Source organism: Sylvia atricapilla, chromosome 9 (genome assembly GCF_009819655.1).
Source record: "Sylvia atricapilla isolate bSylAtr1 chromosome 9, bSylAtr1.pri, whole genome shotgun sequence".
NCBI classification, from domain to species: domain Eukaryota; kingdom Metazoa; phylum Chordata; class Aves; order Passeriformes; family Sylviidae; genus Sylvia; species Sylvia atricapilla.
The window spans coordinates 16,746,051-16,771,935 of NC_089148.1; the positions used below are offsets into that span (position 1 = coordinate 16,746,051).

The 25,885-nt window shown below is 38.6% G+C and overlaps 1 protein-coding gene across 2 annotated transcripts in view; it reads right to left on the minus strand.

Annotated features, from left to right (window-relative positions):
- The window catches only part of ADGRL4 (adhesion G protein-coupled receptor L4), a 73,510-nt gene that overhangs the window by 29,499 nt on the left and 18,126 nt on the right, over positions 1-25,885 (minus strand). The window contains exons 3-4 of one of the 2 annotated variants that reach the window (XM_066325111.1): positions 6,261-6,413; positions 64-219 (exon numbers count right to left, since the gene is read on the minus strand). In XM_066325111.1, the coding sequence (XP_066181208.1) occupies positions 64-219; positions 6,261-6,413 (309 nt within the window). The remainder of the gene's footprint in view (positions 1-63; positions 220-6,260; positions 6,414-25,885) is intronic. The other variant, XM_066325112.1, reaches the window with a different exon arrangement.

The following is a 25,885-nucleotide window of genomic DNA, read 5'->3' on the forward strand; positions in this document are numbered from 1 at the left end:
CTGGTGGGCTTCTCAGAAGATGTATCTCTATAATAACACATAAACCTTTATAATATCATGTACCTTGGCAGGAAGTGCCATCATTTGGCTTAAACTGCAATTTTCCTGTGGATGGTTGATAACCTTCCTTACAGGAGCAGTTAAACCCTCCATCCACGTTTTCACATTTTGCATGATCTCCACAGGCAACAGTTCCATCATTGCTGCACTCATCTACATCTGCAAATATTATGAGAAATTGAATTTTTATTAAGTATTTACAGACTAAGACCTTGCTGCTTTGTTGATAATAGCACCACACACTACAAGCAGTTTTGTAATAAAATTTTGTGTAATAAAAATGAGCAAAAACTAAACCCACAGTCTCAATGGCAAAATCTCTGCCAATTATAATACTTAGGGATTAGAAGGATAAATCATAATTGATCACATTTTTATACCACCACTTTTATTTCTATATAATACTACACTGCTCATGTTTTAAAACCATATTAATTCTATCATAACAAAATGGTTGGCATGATGCAAATAATCTGAAATCCATTTTTCAGAGATTAAACTAAATAGATTTTCTCAGCTCAATTAGAAAAAGAAAAAAACAACCTGCAGACATGTCTTTTAAGGTGCAGCATTGAAAAGGCACTGCAAAAGCTCCCTCTGTCCATCCTTTTAATCTAAGAATTAAACTCTGTATCCTTTAAAGTGCTTGGCATTTCCTTTTTTTTTTCTTTTTTTTTTTTTCTTTTTTTTTTTTTTTCTTTTTATTTATTTTTATTTTTTATTTTTTTAATCCAGATTTAAATTACATTTACCTAAAATGTCTTTTGTGCTTCTAAATGAATTGCCATTAGGTAGACAAATTCAGTAACTGGGTGAGGCATAGTCCAAGAGAAAAAAACAATGAATTCCAGTAAGGGAATCCATGAATTGATCAATTTAGGAGAGCTGAGTACTAAATCCCTGGCTGGAGTACTGATTATTTTGCATTATTTGGCTGGCTGAGAATAAAGATCAAATAACTCAATGGAGAAAGCAAACTGGGAACTATACCAAATAATTCTGGAGAATGAAGTAATGGACTGTGAAGTGCTGTGCTGGAAAGGAAAAAAGAATGAAGAGCTTTGGGACAGGTATATCTGAAAAATGAAGTGGCACATGAGTGGGTTTAAAGTAACAGCCTGAGGACTTAACTGAAGGAAAGGAAAGAGTGCAGGGAATGGAGGAGAGAGGATGACAACTCCAGTCAAGAAGTGGCATGATGCCTAATTTCGGAAAGAAATTGGTGAACAAACAGAAGTGGTTAATTGATCAGGGGAGGAGAAGAGGTATCTGAATTGGTAGGTAGCAGCCTCAGCTCAGCCACACAGGGTGTTAAGAACAGACAAGCAGAAAGCAGATATGGAGTGGCTGGAAGTACATTATCAGCATATATGTGGAACTAGCTTCACACTCTGCTTTTGATACAAGAATCTCGGTGGTTTTCCAAAAGGAGCACAACAGGAGCAATAATGCATGTGAAATATGGTTATTATTGCAAAATGGAAAGATATACTGCATGTATATGGATATATTGAGGGAATGAATGCAAAAAAATACCTGAAGGCTACCTGGGGGCCATCTGTCTGTTTGGACAGAGGTCTCCCTGGGATTCAAGGTTGAAGTCCCACCTCACTTTCATATACTCTTTTTTCTCAATGAGCCATTGGCTCTGATTTGCACACTGGCATGCTGTGTTTTAAGCCTGAATTTCAGAAACTGCCATGGAGAAGCCATTCCTGCATGGACAGGAAGGAGATGTGGGGCTGGAAGTGCATTTCCTTTCTCAGCACAGCCACTGCTGCTCTGCAGTGAGGACCACCAAGAAAGCAATGTGTTTGAATGGCTTGGTGCCAGCATGGAAGTTTAAAGCAGGAGGTTAAATTATGATTTTCTACACTAGGCCAATTTTTTTTCATATTTAATGCCCCAAACTGCTAATGTTTCTCTTTAAGGAACTGAGTCTTGCATTATCCATATTTGTATGGTTTCTGTGACCTCAGTGTTCATGTTATGGAGCCAACCACATTATACATGAACCAATCTGGCAAAAGGGAAGGAAAATAGCATGCTGTAGTGCTACACACAGGATGTCTCATAATTAAGTGCTGTCATTTAAAGACATAAGGCTAGAGTTCTTACTCTTTGCATACAAATAACCTCTCACATCAGTAAATTGCAAAGCTCAGTTTGAAACAAGTTGGTGTGTGTCTGTGCCTTGGTGTGTGACTCTGTAAGACAGAGAGAGGGAATGAATTGAAGTGGCAAGGGTGAAAATCATGACAAAGCCAGTTTGTCTAACAAGAAAACACATCACCCTTAAACCAAAGATTTCTTTGGCCTTGTCAGCTACATGGAGGACATGTACATCTGAACAAGCCATTCATCATTTAATGCAGTGCTGAAACATCAGCAGTTGACAACAATCTTTGCCAAAACTTACAAAAACCTATAGATAGAAAAAGTAATATTTGAATGCTTATGAGAATACTGTTACTAAGGGTCAGGTTTCCATATGATTTACTGATACAAGTGGTGCAAAATTTTCCTGAAATTTTTCTTTTCATAAACTTTTAGATCAGTAAATAATTTATTTATTATTATTGGGCAGTCATGCAATTTTTTTTGTAATTATGTCAGATGTTAAGTGTAATGGAGATTTTAATGAGAAGACAGGATTATGCAAAACAACAGCAGAAATTCAAGTATTTTGGCACATCTCTGGCAAGAGGACTGCTATTTAAAGTCTGATAGAAACACCCTGTTGAGTATATGCAAATAGATTTTCTGCAGTTGAGTTGTCCATATGGAATGAGTCCATATCACGCCTGTTTAATTTACTGTTTCCAAAGGAATAAAACAACTCCTGGATGACAAAATTAAAAGGCAATATGCCTGATCTTGCAAGGTACTAATCAGCTTTGTATCCTTTTTAAATCAGTGAGATTGTCAGGGGCAGCCAACAGTTAGTGACAGTTGCAAGAATGCAGATTTTAAGTTCCTGCTTTGAAATGCTGTGCACAGTAACTGTAGGCTTTTGTTTCTTTACATTCTGTAGTTAGGCCTTTTTAGCCAAATACGCAATTTTTGGACCACACATGGACAACAGCTTGTCAGTGCTTTCAGCAATCCAATTTTAGTGGATCTTTGGGGTGAGGATCCCAGACTCTCCTTGAGCAGGGAGCAGGAGAGCAGGAGTGGGCTGCCAAGGCTTACGTGAGCAGTCTTCACAGACAGCATTGCTGAGCAAAGGCTGAAGAGCAGCAGCTTTTTAAACAGAAGAGCATTTGCCATAGGTCTGTAAAAAAAGCCCTGGCCTTTCAGTAAATATTCAAAACAAATCCTGGAGCTGAACTTTGAAGCTTTTATAAAAAGCTGCGATCAGAAAAATAATATCACCAACACCACTTAGGCTAGTGTGAAAATAGATTTATTGCCTTTTATTTTATTTCTGTGCTTTGTCACTCCTCATTTACTGCAGCAGGCAAGGAAATTCCAATTAAATTAAAAGTACGGAGAACAGTTATTATGTTCAGTCTTGCCAATTACAGGATTGTACCTACATGGCTTTGATTCCTCACCAGCCAGTCAAGACAGCTTGATGTCTACATTATACCTTCTGCTTATTAGTAGCTTGCAAGTGATTGAAAAGTCCAATTGCAAAGGAATAGATGTTCCCTTCCACACTGTGGAAGGCAGCAGCACACACAAAGTAGAAATGAAAAAGCCTATGAATGGCAAAGGCAAAAGAAAAGTTAGCAATGTGGCCCAAAGCCAGATTCCATCCACTATACAGCTCCCTTGTCACAGCAAAGGATGAGAGGAGAATGGGTGCCTTCCCAGTGCTCTCAGAAATACCTGAAGAGAACTAATAGCATGTTCCCAGAAAAGGCAGAGTGGCGTGGATGTCACTTTCATTTCACAGGTGGCCATTTTCATGTTTTTACTCTGTTGACTGGGGTGAAAAAAGTAGGTTTATATTTCACATTTTTATCTGCAGCTGAGCATTCAATAAATTGTGAAGTCTAAGGAAAAGTATGGCTTTTACACACACCAAAAAAGAGATTTTAATAGCTCACTCAAGATAGCAGAAAAATGTCTTCAGGAATATCACATATCTGAATCCTTATTTTTTCTTCTCCATTTCCTTTATCCTTTTCTTTTCCTCTCTTTCCCTCCCTACCATCCAGCTCCTCCTCTATCTGCATCTTTCTTTGTCATATCTTCACCAATTCTACTTGATAACATGGGTAGGAAATACTTTTGACCCTCAACTCAAAACTCAGCGTTCTGACTAGATTAAGGGTGAACCAACATTTCTCAAAGCTATTGTCCCAAGATTTCCTTGGATCTACTACCTTGGGAAACATGATCACTTTTCACTTGGGAGCTTTTTGTGGTTTCCAAAGTGGGAACACACATTCATGTGCAGGGAAGTGACTTGCACACTCACAGGTATGAGCCACACTTGCACTACTGGAAACTCAGGTAGGTTTGAGGGCATAAACAGATAGGGTTCATGATGGCGTAGTCTCCAAAATTCAGCCACTGTAGTTTAACAGTTACTGCTGTGTACATATGTACATATATTAAAAAGAAGATTTAAGACTTTTAAAAATATTTTGTGGGACCCCATAAACTTGTGTGGGATGGATATCTGGTAGTTCTGTTCTGTGATGTGTATGAAATAACTTGCACTCTATTTATAATGGATTGTTGAGATTTGCTTCAGCCCTCACCCCGAATACACAGCTGTCAGCTGCTTGTGTGCAAGTCATATCTGCTACCTGTAGCAGAAAGTCCATTGGGTAAAAGATATCCTATTATGGTCTCCCTGATGGATACAGTCAAAAATTAATTGTGGACCAAAAGTTTGTCTTTAGGACTCACATCTTGGTAAAGTAATTGGTACACTTGTTTAATGACAAAAGGTGCCCACTGGTAATTTTTTTTTTATTTCAGTGTGAATTTTAAAAGCTCTTGGCTCCTCCATGTGGATTTTCAAAAAGAAGTACTAAACTAAGCTTTAATAGAGGATAAAAAAGGCTAATCTGCCCAGTAAAGAGGGGAAAAAGAGAAGAAATTATCAGGCTAATGGTAAGACGTTAAGGTGACACAAAACCAGTCAGAGGAATAATTTTGAAGACAAACTTCTGAAGCTGAGGAAATATCATAATGCAAAAATCAAAACCTGGAGCAGAAATGGTGAGAATATTTACAGCTCAATGTGCTAACTGTCTCCATCCCAGCTAATTTAAGAATGATTCATAGCAGCTGGATAAAGCAGAGCACTCTTAGATGGATGTGAGCAATGGGCAAGAAATGTCGATTAGATCACTTTCTGGCTTAATATGCAACCACTCTGCTGATATTAAGAGCAGGGAGAAGAGAGGTTGTCAGCACTCACAAGCTCACAGGAGGCATACCTAGAATGAGACACAGTCAGCATAAAGGTGTAAAGGGCAATAGATTTATTTCTCATTTTCCCATTCCCTGAGGACTTTTGCAACATACAGAGAAAATTACCAGGAGTTAGAAAAAAGAGAAATAGTTACAGTTCTTCCATTCAGAGGAAATCCTAAAGGATTGCATGGTTGTTCAGAAAAAAACATTTTTCCAGAGAACTTTTCCTCCCCTGTAATCTTAAACATGTTGTATCCAACAGGTACAGAAACAGAGGCTGGTGAATGGAACAGGAAATAGGATAGCCACTAATCTTGCTCATTGCTTTTGATCAGACTTGAGAAATTACCAAAAGTATCCCAACCAAGTTTCCAAACAAAAGATATTTGAAGTACACTAGTTCAAACTTACAGAGAATTTTGTTGATCCACATATGAATGCAGAATATTTGGTTACATTTTTCCTGGGTATGTGACCACTTTGCCCACAGATCAGTGAAACAGTGGCATAATTGGTGATTTCTATATTTCCTTAACTATATATTTATTGTGTAAATCTGTGACATGTGGATTTAAATATATTGCAAGCAGAGTCAAGATTCAAGTGTTACTGAAAGCAATGGCAGCAGCTCTATTGTCAGGGAGAAGCGTGGACCTGAACTGGAATATTAAGCAAGCCTGTTCCAGTCCAAAATGTGGAAATTTTATACCCAGACTCCAAACTTCACAGATACAAAAGCATTTTGCAGATTTCTGTAATTAAGAAAAGCTGGAAGAGAAGAGTGACAATGTAAAGCTACTTGGCAGACAGCAGCAACTTACCCACGCAGGAAGTTCCATCATTAGGAACAAAAGTTTGTTGACCATTGCTGGGTTTGAAACCAGACATACACGTGCAGTAATAACTTCCCTCTGTGTTTGTGCAATTGGCATGCTCTCCACAAGGCTGAGTAGCATTTTCACACTCGTTATCATCTGCAAGACACAAATTATGGAGAAATATATTTACATTTGATGGTTGAAGAAAGCAGTATTGTATAAGTTTAATTTGGCTCTGGTATTTCACTTGTATAAGTCTTGAATGCTGAGCTGGCACTTTTGGTGTTTGGTTATGTAGTTTTCCCATTGCCAAGGATGTAATTAGGTGTTCAGCAGCACTCATCTGCCCTCATCCCATGTGAATCAACAAGTGAGAGAATCAGTGGGATAGTGAATAAATGATTTAATCGGATATACACTTGGAATAAAGGATTGAGAAAAATGCATGTTCTCCCATACTGGTAATTGATAACATTTTTTTCCTGTCCAAAAATCTACAGGTCACTCTGTAGGATGTGTCTGGGAATTCTGAATTATAAAAATACACATTTTTTTATATAAATACACATTTTTTATGACCTGTTTTTAAAGATCTTCTGTGATATTCCTCAGCATTACTGGAAAACAAACTCAAAACTTCATCCTACTTACTGGCCTCAGTTTCCAAGTATATTGTTTTTTCTTAGTTATCCCAAAGATCTTAACAAAGAGATTAGCAAGGTTCATGTCTTGAGCCTTACCTCTTAGTAATTGCTCTGCAAGTCATAGTTTTTATACCTGCAAATTCTCATGAACAATTTTACCAGGCTAATCCCAGGCCTCCAATGATACAGTGAAAAGGAGTGATATACACAAGTTTGAGACTCTCATCTCTGCAGAGCCTCAGCACGTGCTGTCATTATGAGCATGGGGATCAAGAAATCTTAATCAAAAGTAAAAAAAAAATAAATCATAAACTCATGCTTTGAACTGCATAGTTGATCTCCTGCAATGACTCAATAAAACCATTTCCTCTCCAAAATCTTCCAAGGTTGCTATTACCTGTTGAATCATTTTTAGACCAAACCTGAAAGAAATTTCAAAAACTTTCTTATCCAGCCACACTACTTATCAAAGTGAGAGAAACACTAACAATACTGATAAATCCACCTTTCCAATAGCCCATTCCTTTTAAAGTATCCCAAAACCAAAAAAATCAATGAAAGTCTCCCAAAGAAGGTGACACTTGAATGGAATTCTCTATTTTCTACATCATGAGAAAGGAAGAGTTAAAGACTTCCTTAAGTGTACTGGGATTTTGTTCCTGTTCTCAAGCAAAAAGTACTCATAACATGATGAATGGCAGGAAAGAATTCTAACAGGGAGAGAAATAACAATTTATTGCAGAAGAGAAATGATTAAGGAGCATGACAGGGAGAAGAAATATGATTTCAGAAAAGACACCCAAGGATGAGCTTTAGAAAGGTGCTCCTGCTTCCTGATGGTCAGAGTCCTCATAAGCTGTTTACAGAGATAGGATGCAGATAAGGAAAGTGTCACGTAGGCTGGGGCAGTGACAAGATTAAAGTACAGCAAGAGACATAAAGTCTTGCAGGAATACATTTCTGGAATTTAACTTAGTCACAACCCTCAGCATAACTTGAACAGGACATTTTTTGAATTTTGAAGTCTGACATGATTTTGAATGTGACTCAGTTGACTCAGACATGCAAATATCAATTCAGAGCTGCAGTTTTCCTCAGGGGAATTTGGGTCAACAGTATCAAATGGATTAGGCTCATTAAAACTAAAATTTGATGTAATTTAATGAGGAATCCAAGTATAAAAGCACTGTGCCAACACACGTCAACAATATTTATTCTACAGCTTTGGTATTCATGAGAATACAGCAGAGGATGTGTATGATTTGGATCTTAAAGAATGCCAAAGTCAAACCTAATTAGCCTAAGTGGAATTACGATAGAGAGGAAAAAGTGTGATGCTGATCCCAGTTCAAAAAAAAGCATGAGAATATGAAAAATCTGGTTTGTCACGTAGCATTGCAGAGACCAGGTCCCAGAAAACTTTGCAAACCTTGATTACAGGGCCCACTACTAATGTATTTTGTGTGTGTCTGACTCCTTTGCTACCCAAATTTGCTCCCAAACCCTAGCATTTAGTGACAACAAAAAGAGAGTGGACTACCCTATTATAGTTGTAAAATGAATTTGGTCTTTGGAAAATATTACAGATTCTAGAAAAGAGTATGTGTTCACTTTGGAAAGCTCGTGGGATTGCAGTCTCAGAAGATGAGAAGTAGAAGGTCACCGATGGTGGCAGGACTTGATTTAAAGTAGAAGAATAACAGATAAGGAGGCTAAAGGTTACATGCAAGAACCCTTCTTTTGGATTGTTTATCCAAGAGTTCAAGCTCTCGATATCCAGCAATATTGCCTTTTTCAGGTAGTCCAAAGGATTTATAAGCAATATTAAAATGACTCATAGAGTGGTTATCAATAAATTCTCTACAATTATTCCTAAATAACTTCACTGGATTATTGGTTATTTTTCCTCAATATTTATGATGTCTGCAAGGGGTTTAATGGTGACCATATGGCCTTGGTAAGCTTGCTTATTGAGAGATCTTTCAGATCACTACAGAAACACTTTGGGCATTGAAGAACAGCAGTAGCTTACATTGCAAACATAAGAAGGAATATTTTAAGGAGTTAAATTCGTATGGAGCTTTCTTTTCACTATTCCCATGGTCTAAAGTAATACTGAGCAGAATGTGCCTGGGGATAATTTACTGGACCACATCCTGCTTGCATTGAAATTAATGACGTAAAAGTTGCTGACGTAAGTAGGCTATGGAAAACTACCAGGTTAATGACAAAGGCAAGAGAAGAAGTTTGAAAAAAGCAGAAAATATTTTCATACACAGTCTATCTAAACATTTTTTTACACAAAATATTCTACAGGATAAAAGATGATGGAAAATATATTATCGAGTTCTCTGTGTAAACAACCTGAATTTCTTTTTTAGACAGCACTCCAATGAGGAGCCCAGGGCCTTAAAGTAATATTCCAAATTTTACATGATTTATAATGTCCTTGGATTTGTGAATGTCAGGAATAAATAATGGGATTTATGGATAAAAAAATGTTTTTTAAAAAAAATTGTGCCTAGTCAGAAAGGATACTTTAAGCACTCATGTAATCCACCTGGTTTGTTGTTACCTAATTTAATTACAGCCTGTGCATTTAATGCTGCACAGACACTCATTGAGCACTGCAGGCAGTATTTTGGGAATACACATTGCTTTAAAGATTTTTTGTCTACAGTAAATTATGAAAAATTTGGAGATTTTAGAGACATGACTAGCCAAATGACAAGGTTAATTATCATGGCTAGATGGCAATGTTGCATTCAAGTCTGATACACAAAGTATTTCCTGAATAGCTGCACTGTCTTGAGAAATGCCAGTGGGGGGGCATGGAGCAGGTTGTTGGAGTTCTAGGCTTGGTTTTTTGGGTTGCTTTCCATTTTTGGTTAGGTTTTATTTTTTACATGGCAGTTCTATGATTTGGATTGCTCTAAAATCCCATAATTGCAAATCAAAATGTAAGGAAAGTTATAAATAATTTCCAAGGAAATTTGTGTTGAGTATCTCAAAGACATGTCAGGGATATATGTGTACCTGAATACTCATAGGATGTTTACATGGTAGAGTTGTATAATAAAATCCATTTTCCATTTTTACCTTAAAATTGCAGCTAGCATTTATTTTACTGTACATATATGTTATTATGGCTAGATAGAATCAACTACTGTTATAGTAATCGATGAAATGTAATCACACCTCTGCAAGTCTCTTGAGAATGTATTATGGATTTTCAAAATAAAAAACCCAAAACAATATGAAAAGCTGATATACCCCTCTAGAACTCTATTTTGATTTGAGCTAGTAATTCTGTTTTAAAACACTTGTGCTCATTATTATGAGTACATTTCTGTATAGAGAGCATTAAATTCTTTTAGAAACTTTAAGACATAGCAATGCAAAAAAGAAGAATTGTTTGTGGATTTTAGGGTCATGATGCACTTGGAAGCTAGAGGAATCTGATAAGATTTTAGGTGGAAACATTTCCTTCATTGTATTCCATATCCCTTTTAAAGTGCAAGATTTACCATGTCATATATGGTAAATATATGATATTTTAATAATGCTTATGAAATTATAACCTACAATTGGAAAATAGCTACAAAGTTACATAATTTCTTTTTTTCTTTGGCAAGCATTGGAAAATTCTTTGAGTTATCAATTCTTTGAGTTATCTTCTTGATAGAAGATTTATGTAATATTGTTTGAGTATTTACATGAAAATATCAAGAGGAAAAGTCTTTTGGTAGTGGATTTATCAAACAGCTATGAAAGATTTCCATTGCAATGGGCACATCTCTGTGATAAACTTTTTGATGACATGATGACGTATAATATGATGAGTTAGTTTTGGGGTGAAACATGTCATATTAATTCACAACCACACAGAAGTTTTTCATGTTTTACTCTTTATAAATTTTGCAATAAATTTTTCCTCCCTTCACTTCAGGTAACAAACAAGGTGGAAATCTAAAGTTAAACAGAATGATTTTTATTTTCAATCCTCCCCAATCCATGCAAAACCAAGAGTTTTGTAGAAATGAAGAGAATCTCCTGACCAGAGCTTGAATTTGTTAACCTGAGCTTTCCCACAGCCCCACTGGAACAAGCATCGGCCGAATGCTGTGATTTTTGTGAGTTTAGTGAAGCCTGATGTTACTGAGGGCTACAAGCAGCTCTTACACTGCAGTATGTGCATGTTCTATTTAGTGCATTCCCTGCATGACATAAAGTTAATGCAATTAAAATATCAACGAATAATTTTCCCCTTATCCACGGAAACCTATCTGTGGAAACCGAGGCTGGAGGCCTCTGGGGCATACCCATCTATCAAGATGGACACAGCATCTCTGGACACAGCAGCCGGAGAGGTGGGCAGCAGCGGCTGGGAAGGAAATGCAGCCGGGGTGGCTGGGGAATAAATACACAGATTCATCGCATCCGGCTGTTCTCTTCTGACAGGAGCCTCTGCTGCCAGAGCTGCTGTGGAGCCCCCGGGGGGAATGAGAACTACCCTTCCCTAGTGTAACCCTCACGGGAGAACAGGGCTTGAAGTGCCTCACTTAACCCCTCAAAAGCAAGGAAATGAAAGGCTTCCTGTAAAACAAATTCCAGTGCTGCTCCCCCCGCTGTGCTTAGCTTGTCTGGAGGTCTCAGAACAGTGGGTGATTTTACATACATTACTGCTGTGCTGCAGGACTGCGTCTACTGCCATCAAAGCCCGAGTTTAGAACAGCAATACCATTAACAACCTTGCCTTTCCTTTCTTGTGATTTGTTTCCATTAATGGCAATTTAACACAATTTGTTTACGATTCTCCAAAGATTCAGTATTCGAGCTCGGTCTAAATCAGCATGAAAGAGCAGATGCTTAGAATAACCACTTGAGACCGTAGAGACTGGGCTGGAAATCTCATTTAAATATGAATTGCTTTCAGAATGGGCCTGATTCATCTTTGTCCTACACCTGGGCAGGGAACCATGCAGTTGGCTGCATAGGAAATCTTGCCATTGCAAGCTCTGCCTTGTTAGGATTTCACATTTCCCTACCCCCTCAAGAGCCTTTCACAATGCCTTTTCGGGTGTTTTTGTAGCTTGGCAGGAGTTTTTAACTGGTTTTAACGTGGTGGCCCTGTAACTAGCTGGTCTCCTATAAGGTCTTAGTACAGCAAACATTTTCTCTCACATCTTCATAGGCTATGTGTATATAAAAGGATGATTTCAGATCAGCAGTTCTTTCATGTCTGCAAGAACTTAAGGGCCTCACAACAGAAAATTCACTTAGCCCCAATTTAAGGAACAGGACAGAACAGTTTAAAAGGAGGAAAGGGAAGTTTCCTACATATTGAAGTCACACTCAGGTCGAGTTTCAGAGAATGGACAAGGTTTGGAGAGGTTAATATATTACCTAAACAGTTTCCCTCATCTCTTGCTGATGTTTCCAGACATTATAAATTAAACATGAACAGCATTTATTATTGGGTAAGTGCCAGCGATGAAATTGTCATTTGTTTAGCCACACAGAACAACCTGCCTTTTCAACACTTGTGAAATATCAGAACAAGGAAATCTATAATTTGTGATCACTTCTATGTGAAGGATGGAGTTGTGGTGGGGTATATATCATTAAAGGTACTAATCCTTGACTAGAAACAAATCATTTACCCAGAGAGGCATCTGCAAGAATTTGAGGAAAAAAAGGAACAAGGTGCTTGAATTAGTGAAACAGAAGTAAAAGGGTGTTTAAATAATTGGAGGAGGAAATAAATATTGAATGGTCCTGTCACACTTTGCCCCCATCACATCCTCCCCTGTGCCTCTGGAGAGCAGAGGTCCACATGCAGTGCATCAACACCCTCCCATCACCCTCCCAAGCAGAGACCTCATTGCCTCACTGACCCACAGAGATTCAGCAAGAAAATTTCAGAGCTGCAAGTGCAGAGCATAAGTTTGGGTGCCCAGACCACAAATCAGTTATTTATTATCTGACTGACATGCTTTCCCTGAGTGGGTCACGAGGGGAGGACCTCAGAGCACTATGAAGATTCACCCTTTCTCCTGCAGGCAAAACTCAGAGCTGGTTAGGCATCCCCTCTTTGTGGAGAGCAAGGTCTCAGGTGCCTGTCAGGGGTCCGGGTGTTGAGCACAGCCCAAGTGACAGCTCAGGCACAAGGGACAAAGAGCTGCCACTCATTCTGCAGGGTAGCAGACCACGACCTCCTTGTGTCTGGAGAACTCCAGGATCCCCTTTGGCCTTTCTCCCAAGAACGTGGCATTAATTTATTTACCAGCTGGTCCGATAAGCTGTAAAAATGCAATGCTAAAGAAGGAGAGAGATTGTAGCAGAGTAATGTCAGAGACAGCACAGTGAGAAAAAGCCCCAAAATAGGTTGGAGATGGTCTGCTGGAGTGGCAAGACTGGTTTTTGAGGTGAGAAGTTGTGACTAGGTGAATTATTTGGAAAACTGGCTAATAGATACTGAATTGCAATGGATAAAAAATAATCCCAATTTCAGTTCCAGTTGCATGCAGCTCCTGGTTGTGAACTCAAACAACACAATGCTCCCATCTGACAGGATGTGAATGAGTGAGATGTCACCACACAAATCTAAACATTTTGGTCCCACGCAAGAGATTAGACAGAAGGAAAGCAGCTAAGGAAACAGTCTGATTAAGGAGGAATAAAAGCTTCCCTTCCAGACAACACTGTCCTAAATTTCAAGACAAAAATATATTTATTCAGAAAACACAGCCAGGAAATGCATCAGCACTTTACAACTTAAATATGAAATGCAGAGTGGGGCCATCATGGTGTGGGTGAGCAAGATGTGAAGAAGGTGTAACTGAGAGACAGCACAGCTTGACTGAGGCATGGGAACATTGAGCATTATCTGGTGAGCTTTATCAAATTTGCTACAAACATGCAGCAAAGGCTATGATAAGAAATGGTGCTGTTCTGTGTCAGGATATGGGCTTATCATCCTTCAGTCACTCAGGACTACATCCTGGGGTCTGGAATGTCACATGGCAACAGCAGCACTCTGTTCCCACTGTGCCAGGCAGATGGGGCTGGAGGCACCCAAATGCAGCTGTGCTGCTCTGGGAGCCTCTGCAGAGCATAAAGGGCAGTATCAAACATTTAACATCAGTGACACTATGAGGTGTGTGAGCTCATTGCACAGGTAGCACACAGTGATGGACACAAATGAGTAAGTATGCGGGGCTCTGCAATGGTTCATAAAATAACTGCTCAGGCACAGAGCTAGCTGGTAAAGGTAGTTTTAATTGGAGTTGATAGGATCCATTTGTTTGGGGTGGTTCATATTATGCATTTGGGAGCCAGAAATTAAGACCGGGTTGCTGAATTCCTCTCTGGGTTGGGCAGACAGGTGTGCTTGAACTAAGGGACAGGCTCAGGTTCATATTAATTCTGAAGCGGGCTTTCCCCTAGCTGACTTGCTCCATTGGTCCTTGTGGCAGGCTCAGAAATACAAGGACTGCTTCTGCATTTCTTTCCAATGGAATACACTCATGTTTGGTTTAAGTGTGTGAAAAGTCTGTTTCCATAAAAGAGCCTGACCACAAACTCAGAAATGCCCAGGGAGTGACTCCCATTAACCTACACCATTGCTATTACAGGAGCAAAGGGGCAAAACCTGCCAAGAGCAGAAGTCAAGAATAAAGACCACATTGCTCTTCCTTTCCTCACCCCACACTAATTTAATTACAGAATCCAACCTCAACATCCTGGCAGACACCCTGTGTCAAGCTTGCTACTTCAGGATTAGACAGAATGTAATTGAGACACATCATTAGTTTCTTGGTTCACCTTCTTCAAAAACAAGGAATTAACACAAAGTGAAGTACAGCTAAATGGGGATATGCTGGATTTGAACTGCTGGCAGTGTGCAGGTGTTAGTGTTTTTCTGAATGCTGCCAGCAGAAATGTTGTAGAAAGTTCATGCTATTAAATAATTTCCCATTGAACTTTCATTTTTGTTGCTAACTTGTGTGTTTTCATTGAAAAACATCCTTTAACTGAAAACTAAAACAAGGCATGCACAATCAGAATATTTTTGCCTAAAGGAAAGTGAACAGCACAGCAGTCCCCTACTGAAAGAGATTTGCCAGTAGATAACCATGTCCCCTCCTGCAGAACTGAATGGGAGCCCCAAGTAGAAGTTCTGTTTTCATCACAAATAAAGCTGCATTCAAAAGAAACAACAAAGAAAACCAGAAATCCATCCAAACCCAAAACAAACTACAGCCAGAAAATATGTGCATTCTAATTTCTCACAGATTTCCCATTTTCCATAACACTGGCATAGAATCAGCCCTATCCATGAAAGGAGATATATCAGAATGTGAGAGTGAAGTCTTGAGTACACTGGCGATTTCTTCAGAATATTTACTTTTCCTGTGTACACATATCTGTCCAATACTCCTATAGCCCCTGTAAAATAGTATTAAGGAAAATAAAACTCAAAGTTATTCAATTACCAATGCACCTAGTTCTAGTTATTTCCAGCACTAATTTCTCAAAACTCTGCTTGCAGAACTTTCTCAAACACTTAAACTCAGTATGACAGGATGTTTTTGCATCTTACATCATCTTACATCAGAATCATAAACTCTTTTGTAGAGGACATAATTCTCCAGTAGCTTTACACATTACCATGCACCAAATCTTGTGATCTATCTGATCGGCACGCAACAGATGTTAAATGCATCTAAAGAAAGACAGTGTCACCACATCAGGACCACTCTGTTCACATCCAAATCCCAAAAGCTACTCTCCTACTCTACTCTGTCTCCTACAGACAGTTACAGAGGGTATCACTCAGAGTCAGTGATCTCTCTGATTTACTCAACAGTGACCCATGAAACAGCAAGTGAAACACAAAGCTAGATGTCAGGGTGAACATGAATTCCTACATCTCACATTTCTAGACTACCTTCTGGGTCCATGGGAGATGAACTCTGTCCATTTGCATTTACCATTTTATCAGCATTTTTGGAAGAGAAAAGAGTAACTGATTTTTACTTGGAAGCTTTTTGGTAAATCCTAAATTTAGAACCATAGCATGAAGATTTTGGGCAACAAGGACAGGGAGACATGTAGAAAGGACAACTGGGTTTCTCAGTGTTCAGCTTTTGAATTTGATGCTTAAAAACATTATGAAGCCCAGGTGTCATTGTGCTACATTATTTTCTAAAGAACAAATTTATTGCAGTTAATTTTCTGTAACGTATATGAAATGGTATTAACAACATCTCTTGCTTTTGAGATGTGTACTATGCTCCATTTGGGATTTAAAAGGCAGAATACAATAAAAGATGTAAAATTTCTTTGAGAGAAATAGTAACTCAGATAACATGGAAGGCCATAAGACAGTGACTACAGAAGCTAATTTTTTCCCACAGTGGAACAGTATTCATTGATTTCTGAAACCACGGCCTAATTATACTCTAAGTGGATGAAGTACCTTAAGGAGTCTGGTCTGGGCATCAGAAACACAGAGATCACTATTTGCTATTGTCAAACCCAACTTACAGTACTAAAGACAGGAGTATCTTGACAAAATTTGATTGCCACTCCTCAGGAGGTTAAATGAGGTGACCTAATCCTGCTCTATGAGACACTTGGACCTATATTGCTCTAAGCTAATATTAGGGTTAGGTCATTAGAAGAAGATACTACAATAGCGAATAACATTTTATTTATTTTATTTTTAAAGTCAAAAAATTATATGTGAAATATTAACCTTCTACAGTGGCCCACATAACTTTCATTTGGCTTGATGACTGTGTTTTTTATATTAGTCTTATTTGTAAGTTATCCCATTTAAATAAGAATTTCTGGATTCAATAGCTTCACTTCTGGATAACAGACTAAATCACAAAAGGAAATAATTTCAATCTATAACCGAGAAAAGACATTAATTGCTGGAATAAATCCAGTCTCCAAACCTGAAGATATCAAATATGGTCTGGCAAGGAGGAGACAATTAGCCTGAGGAATTCTACCCAGAGATAAAACATGCCAGCATTATTTCAGCTGGACTAATGACTACGACAATAACCACTGAAGTATTTCCAGCTACTATCAATGCTGTAAGTATTCAACTCCATGGTCAAAACATCTGAACTACTGACAGTGATACTCCCAGAGAATGACCCCAGTGGATGATTTCAGAAGAAAAAATCACTATAAAATTGTACAGGTTTTGATGTTGTGTACTTCCCACAGCCTCCCTCCACTTTTTTTTTTTTTTTTTTTTTTTTTTTTTTTTTTTTTTTTTTTTCCCTTCTGATGTTAATTAAAGCTAAATGTAATGATAGAAGTGGAAGAGGAGGTTATAAAACTTAGGAGAAATTAGGTCTGTGGTACTGCTTGGCTCAGTTAAAAGGATGCAGGTATTTGGATGATTATAATAGCTTTCCCATATAATACCCAGATATCATCTCAGTGGAATTTGCTAATTTGAAAAGCATCTAGCTCTCCTCCTTTCTGTAGCAACCTCTTCCAAAAACCAGACTGGTCTTAAGGCCAAATTTCCCCTTTCATCTCTCCTTCCTGAAACATACAGCTTTGAAGTGATGGAACTCATGGTCTCCTCATGCCAAATAGTCTGGGTAGCTTTTTCTGGACCTTTTTCTAAGGCATAAAATCTGGAAAATTTTAGCTTCATGTCAAAAAGCAGAATGAGTTAACCTGCTCTGTTCTCTTAATTAATTTTGAGTGTGAGGGAAGTACATGGCATCCTAAATCAATCTAAAGTAACTTTTCACTTGCTAAATACACTAAAAACTCAACTCTTCATTAGTTAATACATCCTAGGTTGAAATATTCTGTTTATTCATAATCACTGTTGTCTACATAAATGTCATTTTCTAGTGAAGGTTTTTTATTCTCAGAAACAGGGGCTGAGGACTTTATTACCCCAAAGACACTTAGTAGGCAAAATTATAAAATTCCATCAAAAACATATCTAGAGTCTGGACAGAAGTAATGCATACACCATGGAATAAAGTTGAAATGTGGCACAAGTCAGAGGTGAAAATTCTTTTAAGTTTGTTGACCATAATACAGCCTGCCACAAAAAGTGTCATTATGTGCATTTTATGCCTGAGTACTGACAGTTGGGAGGGTGTGGGTATGTGATATAAAGGCTGTGTATCTTTTGGCAATAGGAGACAGGCTGTGTGCCACACTGAGGGGCTGCATGAGCTCAGAGGTGTGTCCTACCACAGGCAGTCATGCTACAGTAGTGCTGCTCTCTAGCCAAGTTAATTTTCCCTTTAAATCCAGCCTCTGTTAGGCTGGCCATTGCAGCACAACCATGACACTGCTCACTGTCCCTTGACCTGGTTTATCCAGCACTGCACTTCCCAGCTCAGCAGACACTTGGAGAAAAATCCCAGTTACAAAGCACAGAGAAAACACTGGTGCCACTGGTTAAAGTGAGGGGTACAATTCACGTACTAAGATGGCAGAAAAGGAGGACTGTCATAAGGTGCTGAATAAATGCGTGTAAAACACAAGAGATTTCCACAGACTGCCATGCTGAGGTTCCATCTGAAAGGAAGGCACTGCAGAAACTTTCACTAGTGTTGTTTCTCAGCTTCAAAGGTTCTCAGCTGGAAAGGCTGAAAATATGTTTCCCAAGAAAACCATTCAAAAATACAAAAAGAACCTTCACAAATTGAAATAAACCTCTCAAAGTAAGTGCCTAAAACTAAGTTCAAGCAAAAATAATCAAGATAAATATTACGATTACTGCATCAACTGAACTTGTAGAAGCACTGGGTAGATTTCTGCAGCATGTTAAGTATCCCTGAAAACTGGGCAGTTTATTAGAAATGCGGTGAACTGCTGCAAGCTGCCGTAAAGACGGTTACTTTGTTTTCAGTCAAGGAAAACTATTATATAATGTATCAAAGTTTTATTCAGCAAAAAGAAGTCATTGCCTTTTGTCCTCTGCACCTGTCTGTGAATGCATCAGTACAGGCAGTTCTCTAGGATAGCCTCAATGGTGCTCCAAAAGTCCTAACATAATCAAAGTACTGAAAACCTCAGTTTCAGTTTCTTGGGATTCTCTGTGCTTGGAATTGTTGCAAATTTTGTGTTATTCTAAGCATTAAACATTTCACTTAGAGTAGGTTTACACCTCAAATCTAAATTCAGACTATGGAAGCAAAAAGTAGTGTTTAAAAAGACATTAATTTTCAAATGGTCAAGCTGTTATATAAGAAAATAGTATATTAGAGCTCAAATTCTTATCCCAGCTGCCTTGGCTCCAGATCAGGCACGAAATTAACCTCCAGGACCTCCTCCAGAGACTCACTGAAAGATCTGGGATACAGAACAGCTGGAGCCAGGGAAAAGGGCACATTGAGGATGGGTCAGCATGCCATGGTTTGGGAAGGCTGATATTTTACAGAGGGCTGACTATTGTTCAGAGGAGTGTTTTACCAGTCTTAAAATCTACATAAGAACTTGAGTGAAGAAAGGGCATGCCTTTCCTCTTAACTGGTGACATCCATGTTACAGCTGCTAGAGACAGCTGGCAGAGTCACCCTGTGAGTTAAGGCTCAGGCAAGAAGGAAAAACTATTTTCTAAGCAGGCCCCACTTTTAGGCCATTAAACTGCAAGATAATGATGGGTTTTTGAGGAGCAACAAATTTCCTTAGAACTTCATTTGGTGCCTGTTTTAGCCAAAGGCTGCTGTGTTATGATATTTTATGTTTAAACGTACTCTACTCTGACAAGCTACCAAAGTCTTTAAAGTCTTCTCATCTTTATTGCAGACAGTACTTTGATCTCAATGCCAGAAAAGGTCAACACAAGAACTTCAGAATTAGACTTGTTTACATCCAACATAAAATACAAATATATGAATGTGGCAAGGACATCTCAGGCAGATTAAATAAGGCCACATTTCCCCACTTCCACTCAAAATGTTTTTGTTTTTGCCAACCATTGTGCAAGCAATATCATCATCAAATCCAATTGAAATTCACTTTCCCCCTCAAAAATGTTTCATCAATCATAGCCCAGAAGGGCTCTGTCATAGGATAATTGCAACTTGGCGTACCAACAAAGAGCATCCCAACATCGTCAGCTTCCTTATCTATACAATAGGCAGGGATGACAGCCATTTTATTAGTTGAGATATTGTTACCCCCATCAGATAAAATAGCATGTTTTGTTGCTTTGATGTTTTCTGTCACCAGAACAGAGCTGTCGTTTCCAACTGCATGTTTAGAGAACGGCTGTGGTAGCAGCTTATGCTCCCTCACAACACCCCTGCCCACAAACATCTCATAGAGTGAGTCAGGGTTTGCACTAATTGCACCTTATCAGAAAGGAATTGGAAGACCAAACAGAGTTTCTGCCATGGTAATTTCTAGCCAAGACATAATTGTGGAGTAATTTCTTGTCTAAATACTTTTCCTTGAGGAAGAAAAAAAATCACCAGAGAGTGAATTCCCTCTGAAAGCAGCCAGCTGAGAAGCCACACAAAAAATTATTTCAGCCATTCCTATTCCACTGTCTCCACATAGTGTATTGTTAATCCACAGAATATTTAGTGAATTAAAATAACATTTGGGGTAACTACTTACCTCTAACAATTTTTCACAAAAACAGAAATTATAGCACTCAGAAATGTGTATCTTGCTTCCACATGCTTGGTTAGATCGTGCAGACTTTGAAGGCTAACAAAAAATCTGTCATGCAGAGCAATATGCAGACCCATTTAATTTTCTATTTAAATTCTTCCTGAGAGAGTGGACTTTTCTTGAATTTCAAAATAGCAAGCCTGTTAACCAAACTCTGAAGGTGGAAAAGTCTGCTTGTCGACACTGGGCTTATCTTGCTGTACCATCACTTGGGCAATAATTATATGAAGTGCTGTAGACATAATTTAATAATTCAACATTTGCCTACTGCTACTGAAGACTTCCCATCTATACTAAGCACAGGGAAGTGCCCTGGACTGTCCAGTGGACTGCATGACAAATACTGTCCACGATACTGTCCACGTCTTTTATGCCAGCATTGCTATGCCACATCACTTTCTGATGAGGGGTGGTGTTGGAATGATAACATGAGCAGCACAATTAAAAGCCATTAAACCAGCAGGAAATCTCATCTTTGGTAGGTACTCTGCAAGGGGTTGCCCCTGACAGCAAGGAGCAAAGTTGGCAGGTGTTCTGGCAAATACCAGCATCTCTGTTGACCTTCACAGTTCTACCCATGCCATGTGCCTCTAGAGAGTCAGGAATTTCCACTGATGCTCAATCCAACAGCCCTGACATAATGACACCTCCTCCTGATACACCTCTACCTCCCAAACCCCCAAGACCTAAGTAATTCCCAAATGAAAAAGGTGCATTGCTTCCTTTACACAGCAGTCTCCTTTGCTGCTTTTCCACCTCCATACATGCTCCTGAAGCCATCTCCACAACCAAAGGTTGTGAGCTGGATGCACCCTTGATTATATGACCTTGAGAGACCCACAGATTTAATTTTCTTTTATTGACTGCCCTATAGACTGTGAGTGGAAGCCCGTGGAAGCCTGTGGAATCACTTAGCCTGCCTTTGTCTCAGTTCCCAATCTACAAAATCCTTTCATTTACCTTGTCTGTTTTGATTTAAACAAAATGAGCTAAAACCCTTAAAGGTCACATTTGCTTTGATAGCAATATGAACTCATTTGGTACCTTGATCTTGTTTGGGTAAGCTTAAACCACATAACAAATCTTAAGAAATGAAACAAACTGAAACTTCCTTTCAAACACTGCTCTCCAGAATGTTTTTACTTCGAGGGAAGGACGGTGCAAGATTAAGTTGCATAGTTAGAAAGGTACCTTATTACCCCACTAAAAAGCAGAGCTAAAAAGGAAATTCTGTCATGGATTGGAGCGGTTGGGAGGTTTAACCTTGAATACCCTCTCGGTATTGCAGAGAAGTTGCACGTTGCTCATGCTTGTCTCTAAGCCCCGTACTGTTGTTTCCCTTGTTGAGCACTGGAGATGATTTGGAGACACCGAGGTCAGGTCCTCCAGCCCAGTCAGCAGTGCCCTCCTCCAGGCAACCTTCTCAAGCAGATTAAACCCTGCTCTAAAGAAATGTTCCCTCTCCTATGAAAAAATGCTCTAATGTAGAATCTAAGGTCAAAATTTCAGACAAAAAGAGGATTGTGATGGTATATTTTGAGCAGAATTGCTTGTTATTTTTATGCACCAATGGGCACCTTAAGGCTAAAGTGCTCAGTCTTTAGAAATGCCTCCAGTATATGAAATGAATACTTTTACAACATTCAGTATTTTTTTTCTTAAAGCTTTAGAAAAACTTTAAGAAAAAAAGTCTGAAATCACATTAGCAACTCTAATACTTGAAACATAAACAACACCCCTACCCCCAACCCCAAGTATCAGCAGCTCCTAGCAACAGAAATTTTCATCTATTTTAAATAAAAAAACCTCAAATATTTTCATGGTTCCACTTTCCTGCTTTGCATGATAATGCATACATCATGTCTGGTTCACAGATACATAATTTGGCCAAAAGGTTCTACAAATCCAGTGGTTCTACCATTTCTCTTATAAAATTCTTTGGTTTTTCAATTTTGCAGACACACCCTGGGCATACCACCTATTGAATCTCTTGAAAATTAATAAAATACTGAGTTAAATGATTGTGTCTCCTTGTTCTGGTGGTGCATTTCTGAAAACCTCTTCACAAGAATGTGACACATAATAAACCAACAATAAAGAAGACAGAGACCAGCAAATAATCAAGGGAAAGACAATGGCAGGGAATCACTCATTTCATTACCTGTTTACTTTTCAAACAGCAGCTTCTGACACACTTCAGTCTTGCAGCTCTGACTAACGCTTTCTGACAGACTTAGCTCATATCTGTCTACCTGCTTCACAGAGAAAATAACTGTGTAAGGGCCCACCTTGCTTTCTGCATTTAAAAACACGGAAGCACTCACCCTCCTTGCTTTTTTTCTTCCTTCTGCTGCTGCTGCTCCCTGCCATGTCTGCCTATACCCTGAAACAGACTGTCAGTGGAAATCTCAGTGCTGTTTCCACTTCCTTCCCTTTTAATAGCTAGTTCAGGAAAGAGGTAGTAGATTGGCAGCTGGAGTATTGGGGCCCAGGAAACCACTCAGCTAAAATTGAAATCTTGTGCGTGTCAGGTGCGATGAGTTCTGAGGAAAAAAAGTCAGAAACTTCCATAAATGAACTGCAACTGCCTGAATCACAACATGGTGATAAAAGAGGCTCTTCAATGAGTACTATCTTGTTGTTTATCAAGGATTATTCAATTATCTAATAATGAAGCCTTTAGATAATAAATATTTTTTTGAAAGGTGGGGGGAGAAAAAACAACAAGGACTTTGCTGAAGCAGATGTAAAACTGACACATCTGTTTCCCTCGACATCACCAAATTGGCTCTTTCAATATGTTTAATTTGTTCTCCTGCCAATTGGTGATCTCTCATCAATTTACTTTCAGACTTGGAAGAAAATTAAATGTTTTGATGACATATTGGTATTTTATCTTTGAAATGCAAAATATATATTTCAATGATCTTAGAAATGTTTCACTTCTTTGAAATGTTTGCAATTGTACAATGTTGGATTTGATCTCCATCTGGAACAAAAGAGTATAACTCTATCTAACTAAATGAAGCTAGGCAGTTTAGCACAGCTGGTGATCTTGTCCATGTTTTTTTCATTGATTAACAAAGAATATATCATATACTTACTTAGAAATATGCAGTGTGAAAGGTGGTGAAACCCTATATGCTTTAGGCATGCTTGAAAATACCTGTACTAGATGATTACCTAAAAATGCTTCCTAATAGCCTTAAATAGTCAAAATGAAATGACAGAACTGTCATCACAGCAAATCACATAGGGAAAGAAAAATGATGCCAGCATTAGCTGCATCAGCCACCTGCTCTATATAGGTTATTAAAATGATGGAAACAGTATGTTGACTATTCCATATATATGCAGGCTAAAACTCCCAGCAGGTCCAATGTTTCATAATACTAGTTGTAATTTACATGCCTATAATTTATACTATACTATAATTTATACAACATTTCTCAAAATGCTGGCTGGAAAAGACTAGCTACTGACAGTACCCTACTACTGGAGGACTCTAATTCCTTTCTCTGTGACTACTTCCTTCTTTAATCATAACTTGAAAAAAGAATTTTGGCACCAAAAGCACTTTGACAAATGTCTGTGTTGTGCTTCTTGATATGTTCAGGACTGTCTTGACCCTGTCAACAATAACAATAAGTGTAATGATGCCTCAATTCCTCTGGGAACTCTTTGCCGAAGGTTTGGGGTCCTATAAACACCTATGGGAGCTTGTGCTATGATCAACACAGTCACTTTTATTCAAACACAGGAAAAAGAAAAGAAGAAAGCATGGAGGTAATGGCAATGTGCCCTTCGTTAGCAGTGTTTTAGCATGAAGGAGTTTAGAGGCAGTCCTAAACAAACTTGCCCTCCTCTCATCCTCAAAAACACGCTGCTCACCCAGCTGCAGGCAGTGCCTGGGCAGAGCTCACCCCACCCCTCCTACCCAGGCTCCTGCAGCTGGCAAGAGCAGCTCAATCACCCCGAGCCCAGGAGTGCATCTCTCCAGCTGGGCAGGTAATGGCTCATGTGCCAGTCTTGATTTCAGGTTCCTGCCCTAGGGATGCCTAATGTATTTTATCCAAGAACTGTTTAAAGTAAAATAATCTGTCATATAAATGAATGGAAAAAGGCTCATTTTAGGAGCCACTGCCTCTATGACTGACCAATATAGATGAAAGTGCTTACATTTAGGCTTTCTTAACTCAAAGCAGTGCCTTCCCTCTCTTTATGCTAAATTTACCCATCTGTAAAGCAGACACATTACAGTTTACCTAACTCAGAGAAATGAGATAATACAACTTTGGCAAAAGGAAGGCTCCACCACATTGCTTTACTAGACATAAAAATGTAATGTGAATATATGATTTTAAATCAACATTAAGATAGTGTAGACTCTGGGACATTCCTGATATTGCTTTGCCTGGATAATGTAATTTATTTTCAAACAAGTTTCTTGATGTGCTTGATATTCCACAAAGTCAGCTTGTGTTACAAGATGTTCATAGCTAATCTGCTGAGAAAAGAAATAATAAACAACACTTTATCCTGCATTATTTTATTCAAGAGAGCATTTTTCCAATTGGTGCAATTTAAAGTATGGATTGGATCTTGGGATCCCATAGCCATGCCAACACACTCTTAAGTTAATCTGCTTTAAACGTTCTTAATTTCCAGAGGAGGAATGTGGTGCAAACTATTTAAGCCTAGAATATCTGGTCTAAAACATCCTTATATTTTCTTTTCTTTCTTCTTTTGTTTTTGCATATTTTCATAAAGGAAAAAAATCTCATTACACTATTAGCCATACTTTCCTATGTGAATGTTCTGAGCAGGACATTAACTATATTAGCAGTTGTTTTCCAGGGTGGAAATGACAGCATATGCCTCTGATTGTCCCAGCACAGGAAGTATGACTTTTGGGACCTCTCAGAGCAGGCACCCACCACTGCCCAAACCAGGAATCTCTTGAGCAAGATTATATTGCCTTTCCCCCACCTCCCCCCCAGGGGCTGGACTGGAGTTTTTTTAATATGCATAAATTGTCCACACATAACTTACAAATCAGCCTTCACTTATTTTCAGCACTATTGTTTTCACAGGATAATCCTTGGTGATGTATGAGACTAAATCTGTTATGTCTTTGAGGAATGCGTCTTAAAGTCCAAGTCACATGGGTAAGTGACACAAAGAAGAAGGTGAAGATTTGCAAGCAGTGGCAAGAGTTGACAGGAAGGAAAACTAGTATCTTTACAGGTGGCTTCTCGGAAGTCATCTTCCCCAAAAATTTAACTCTTCTTATCCACACTT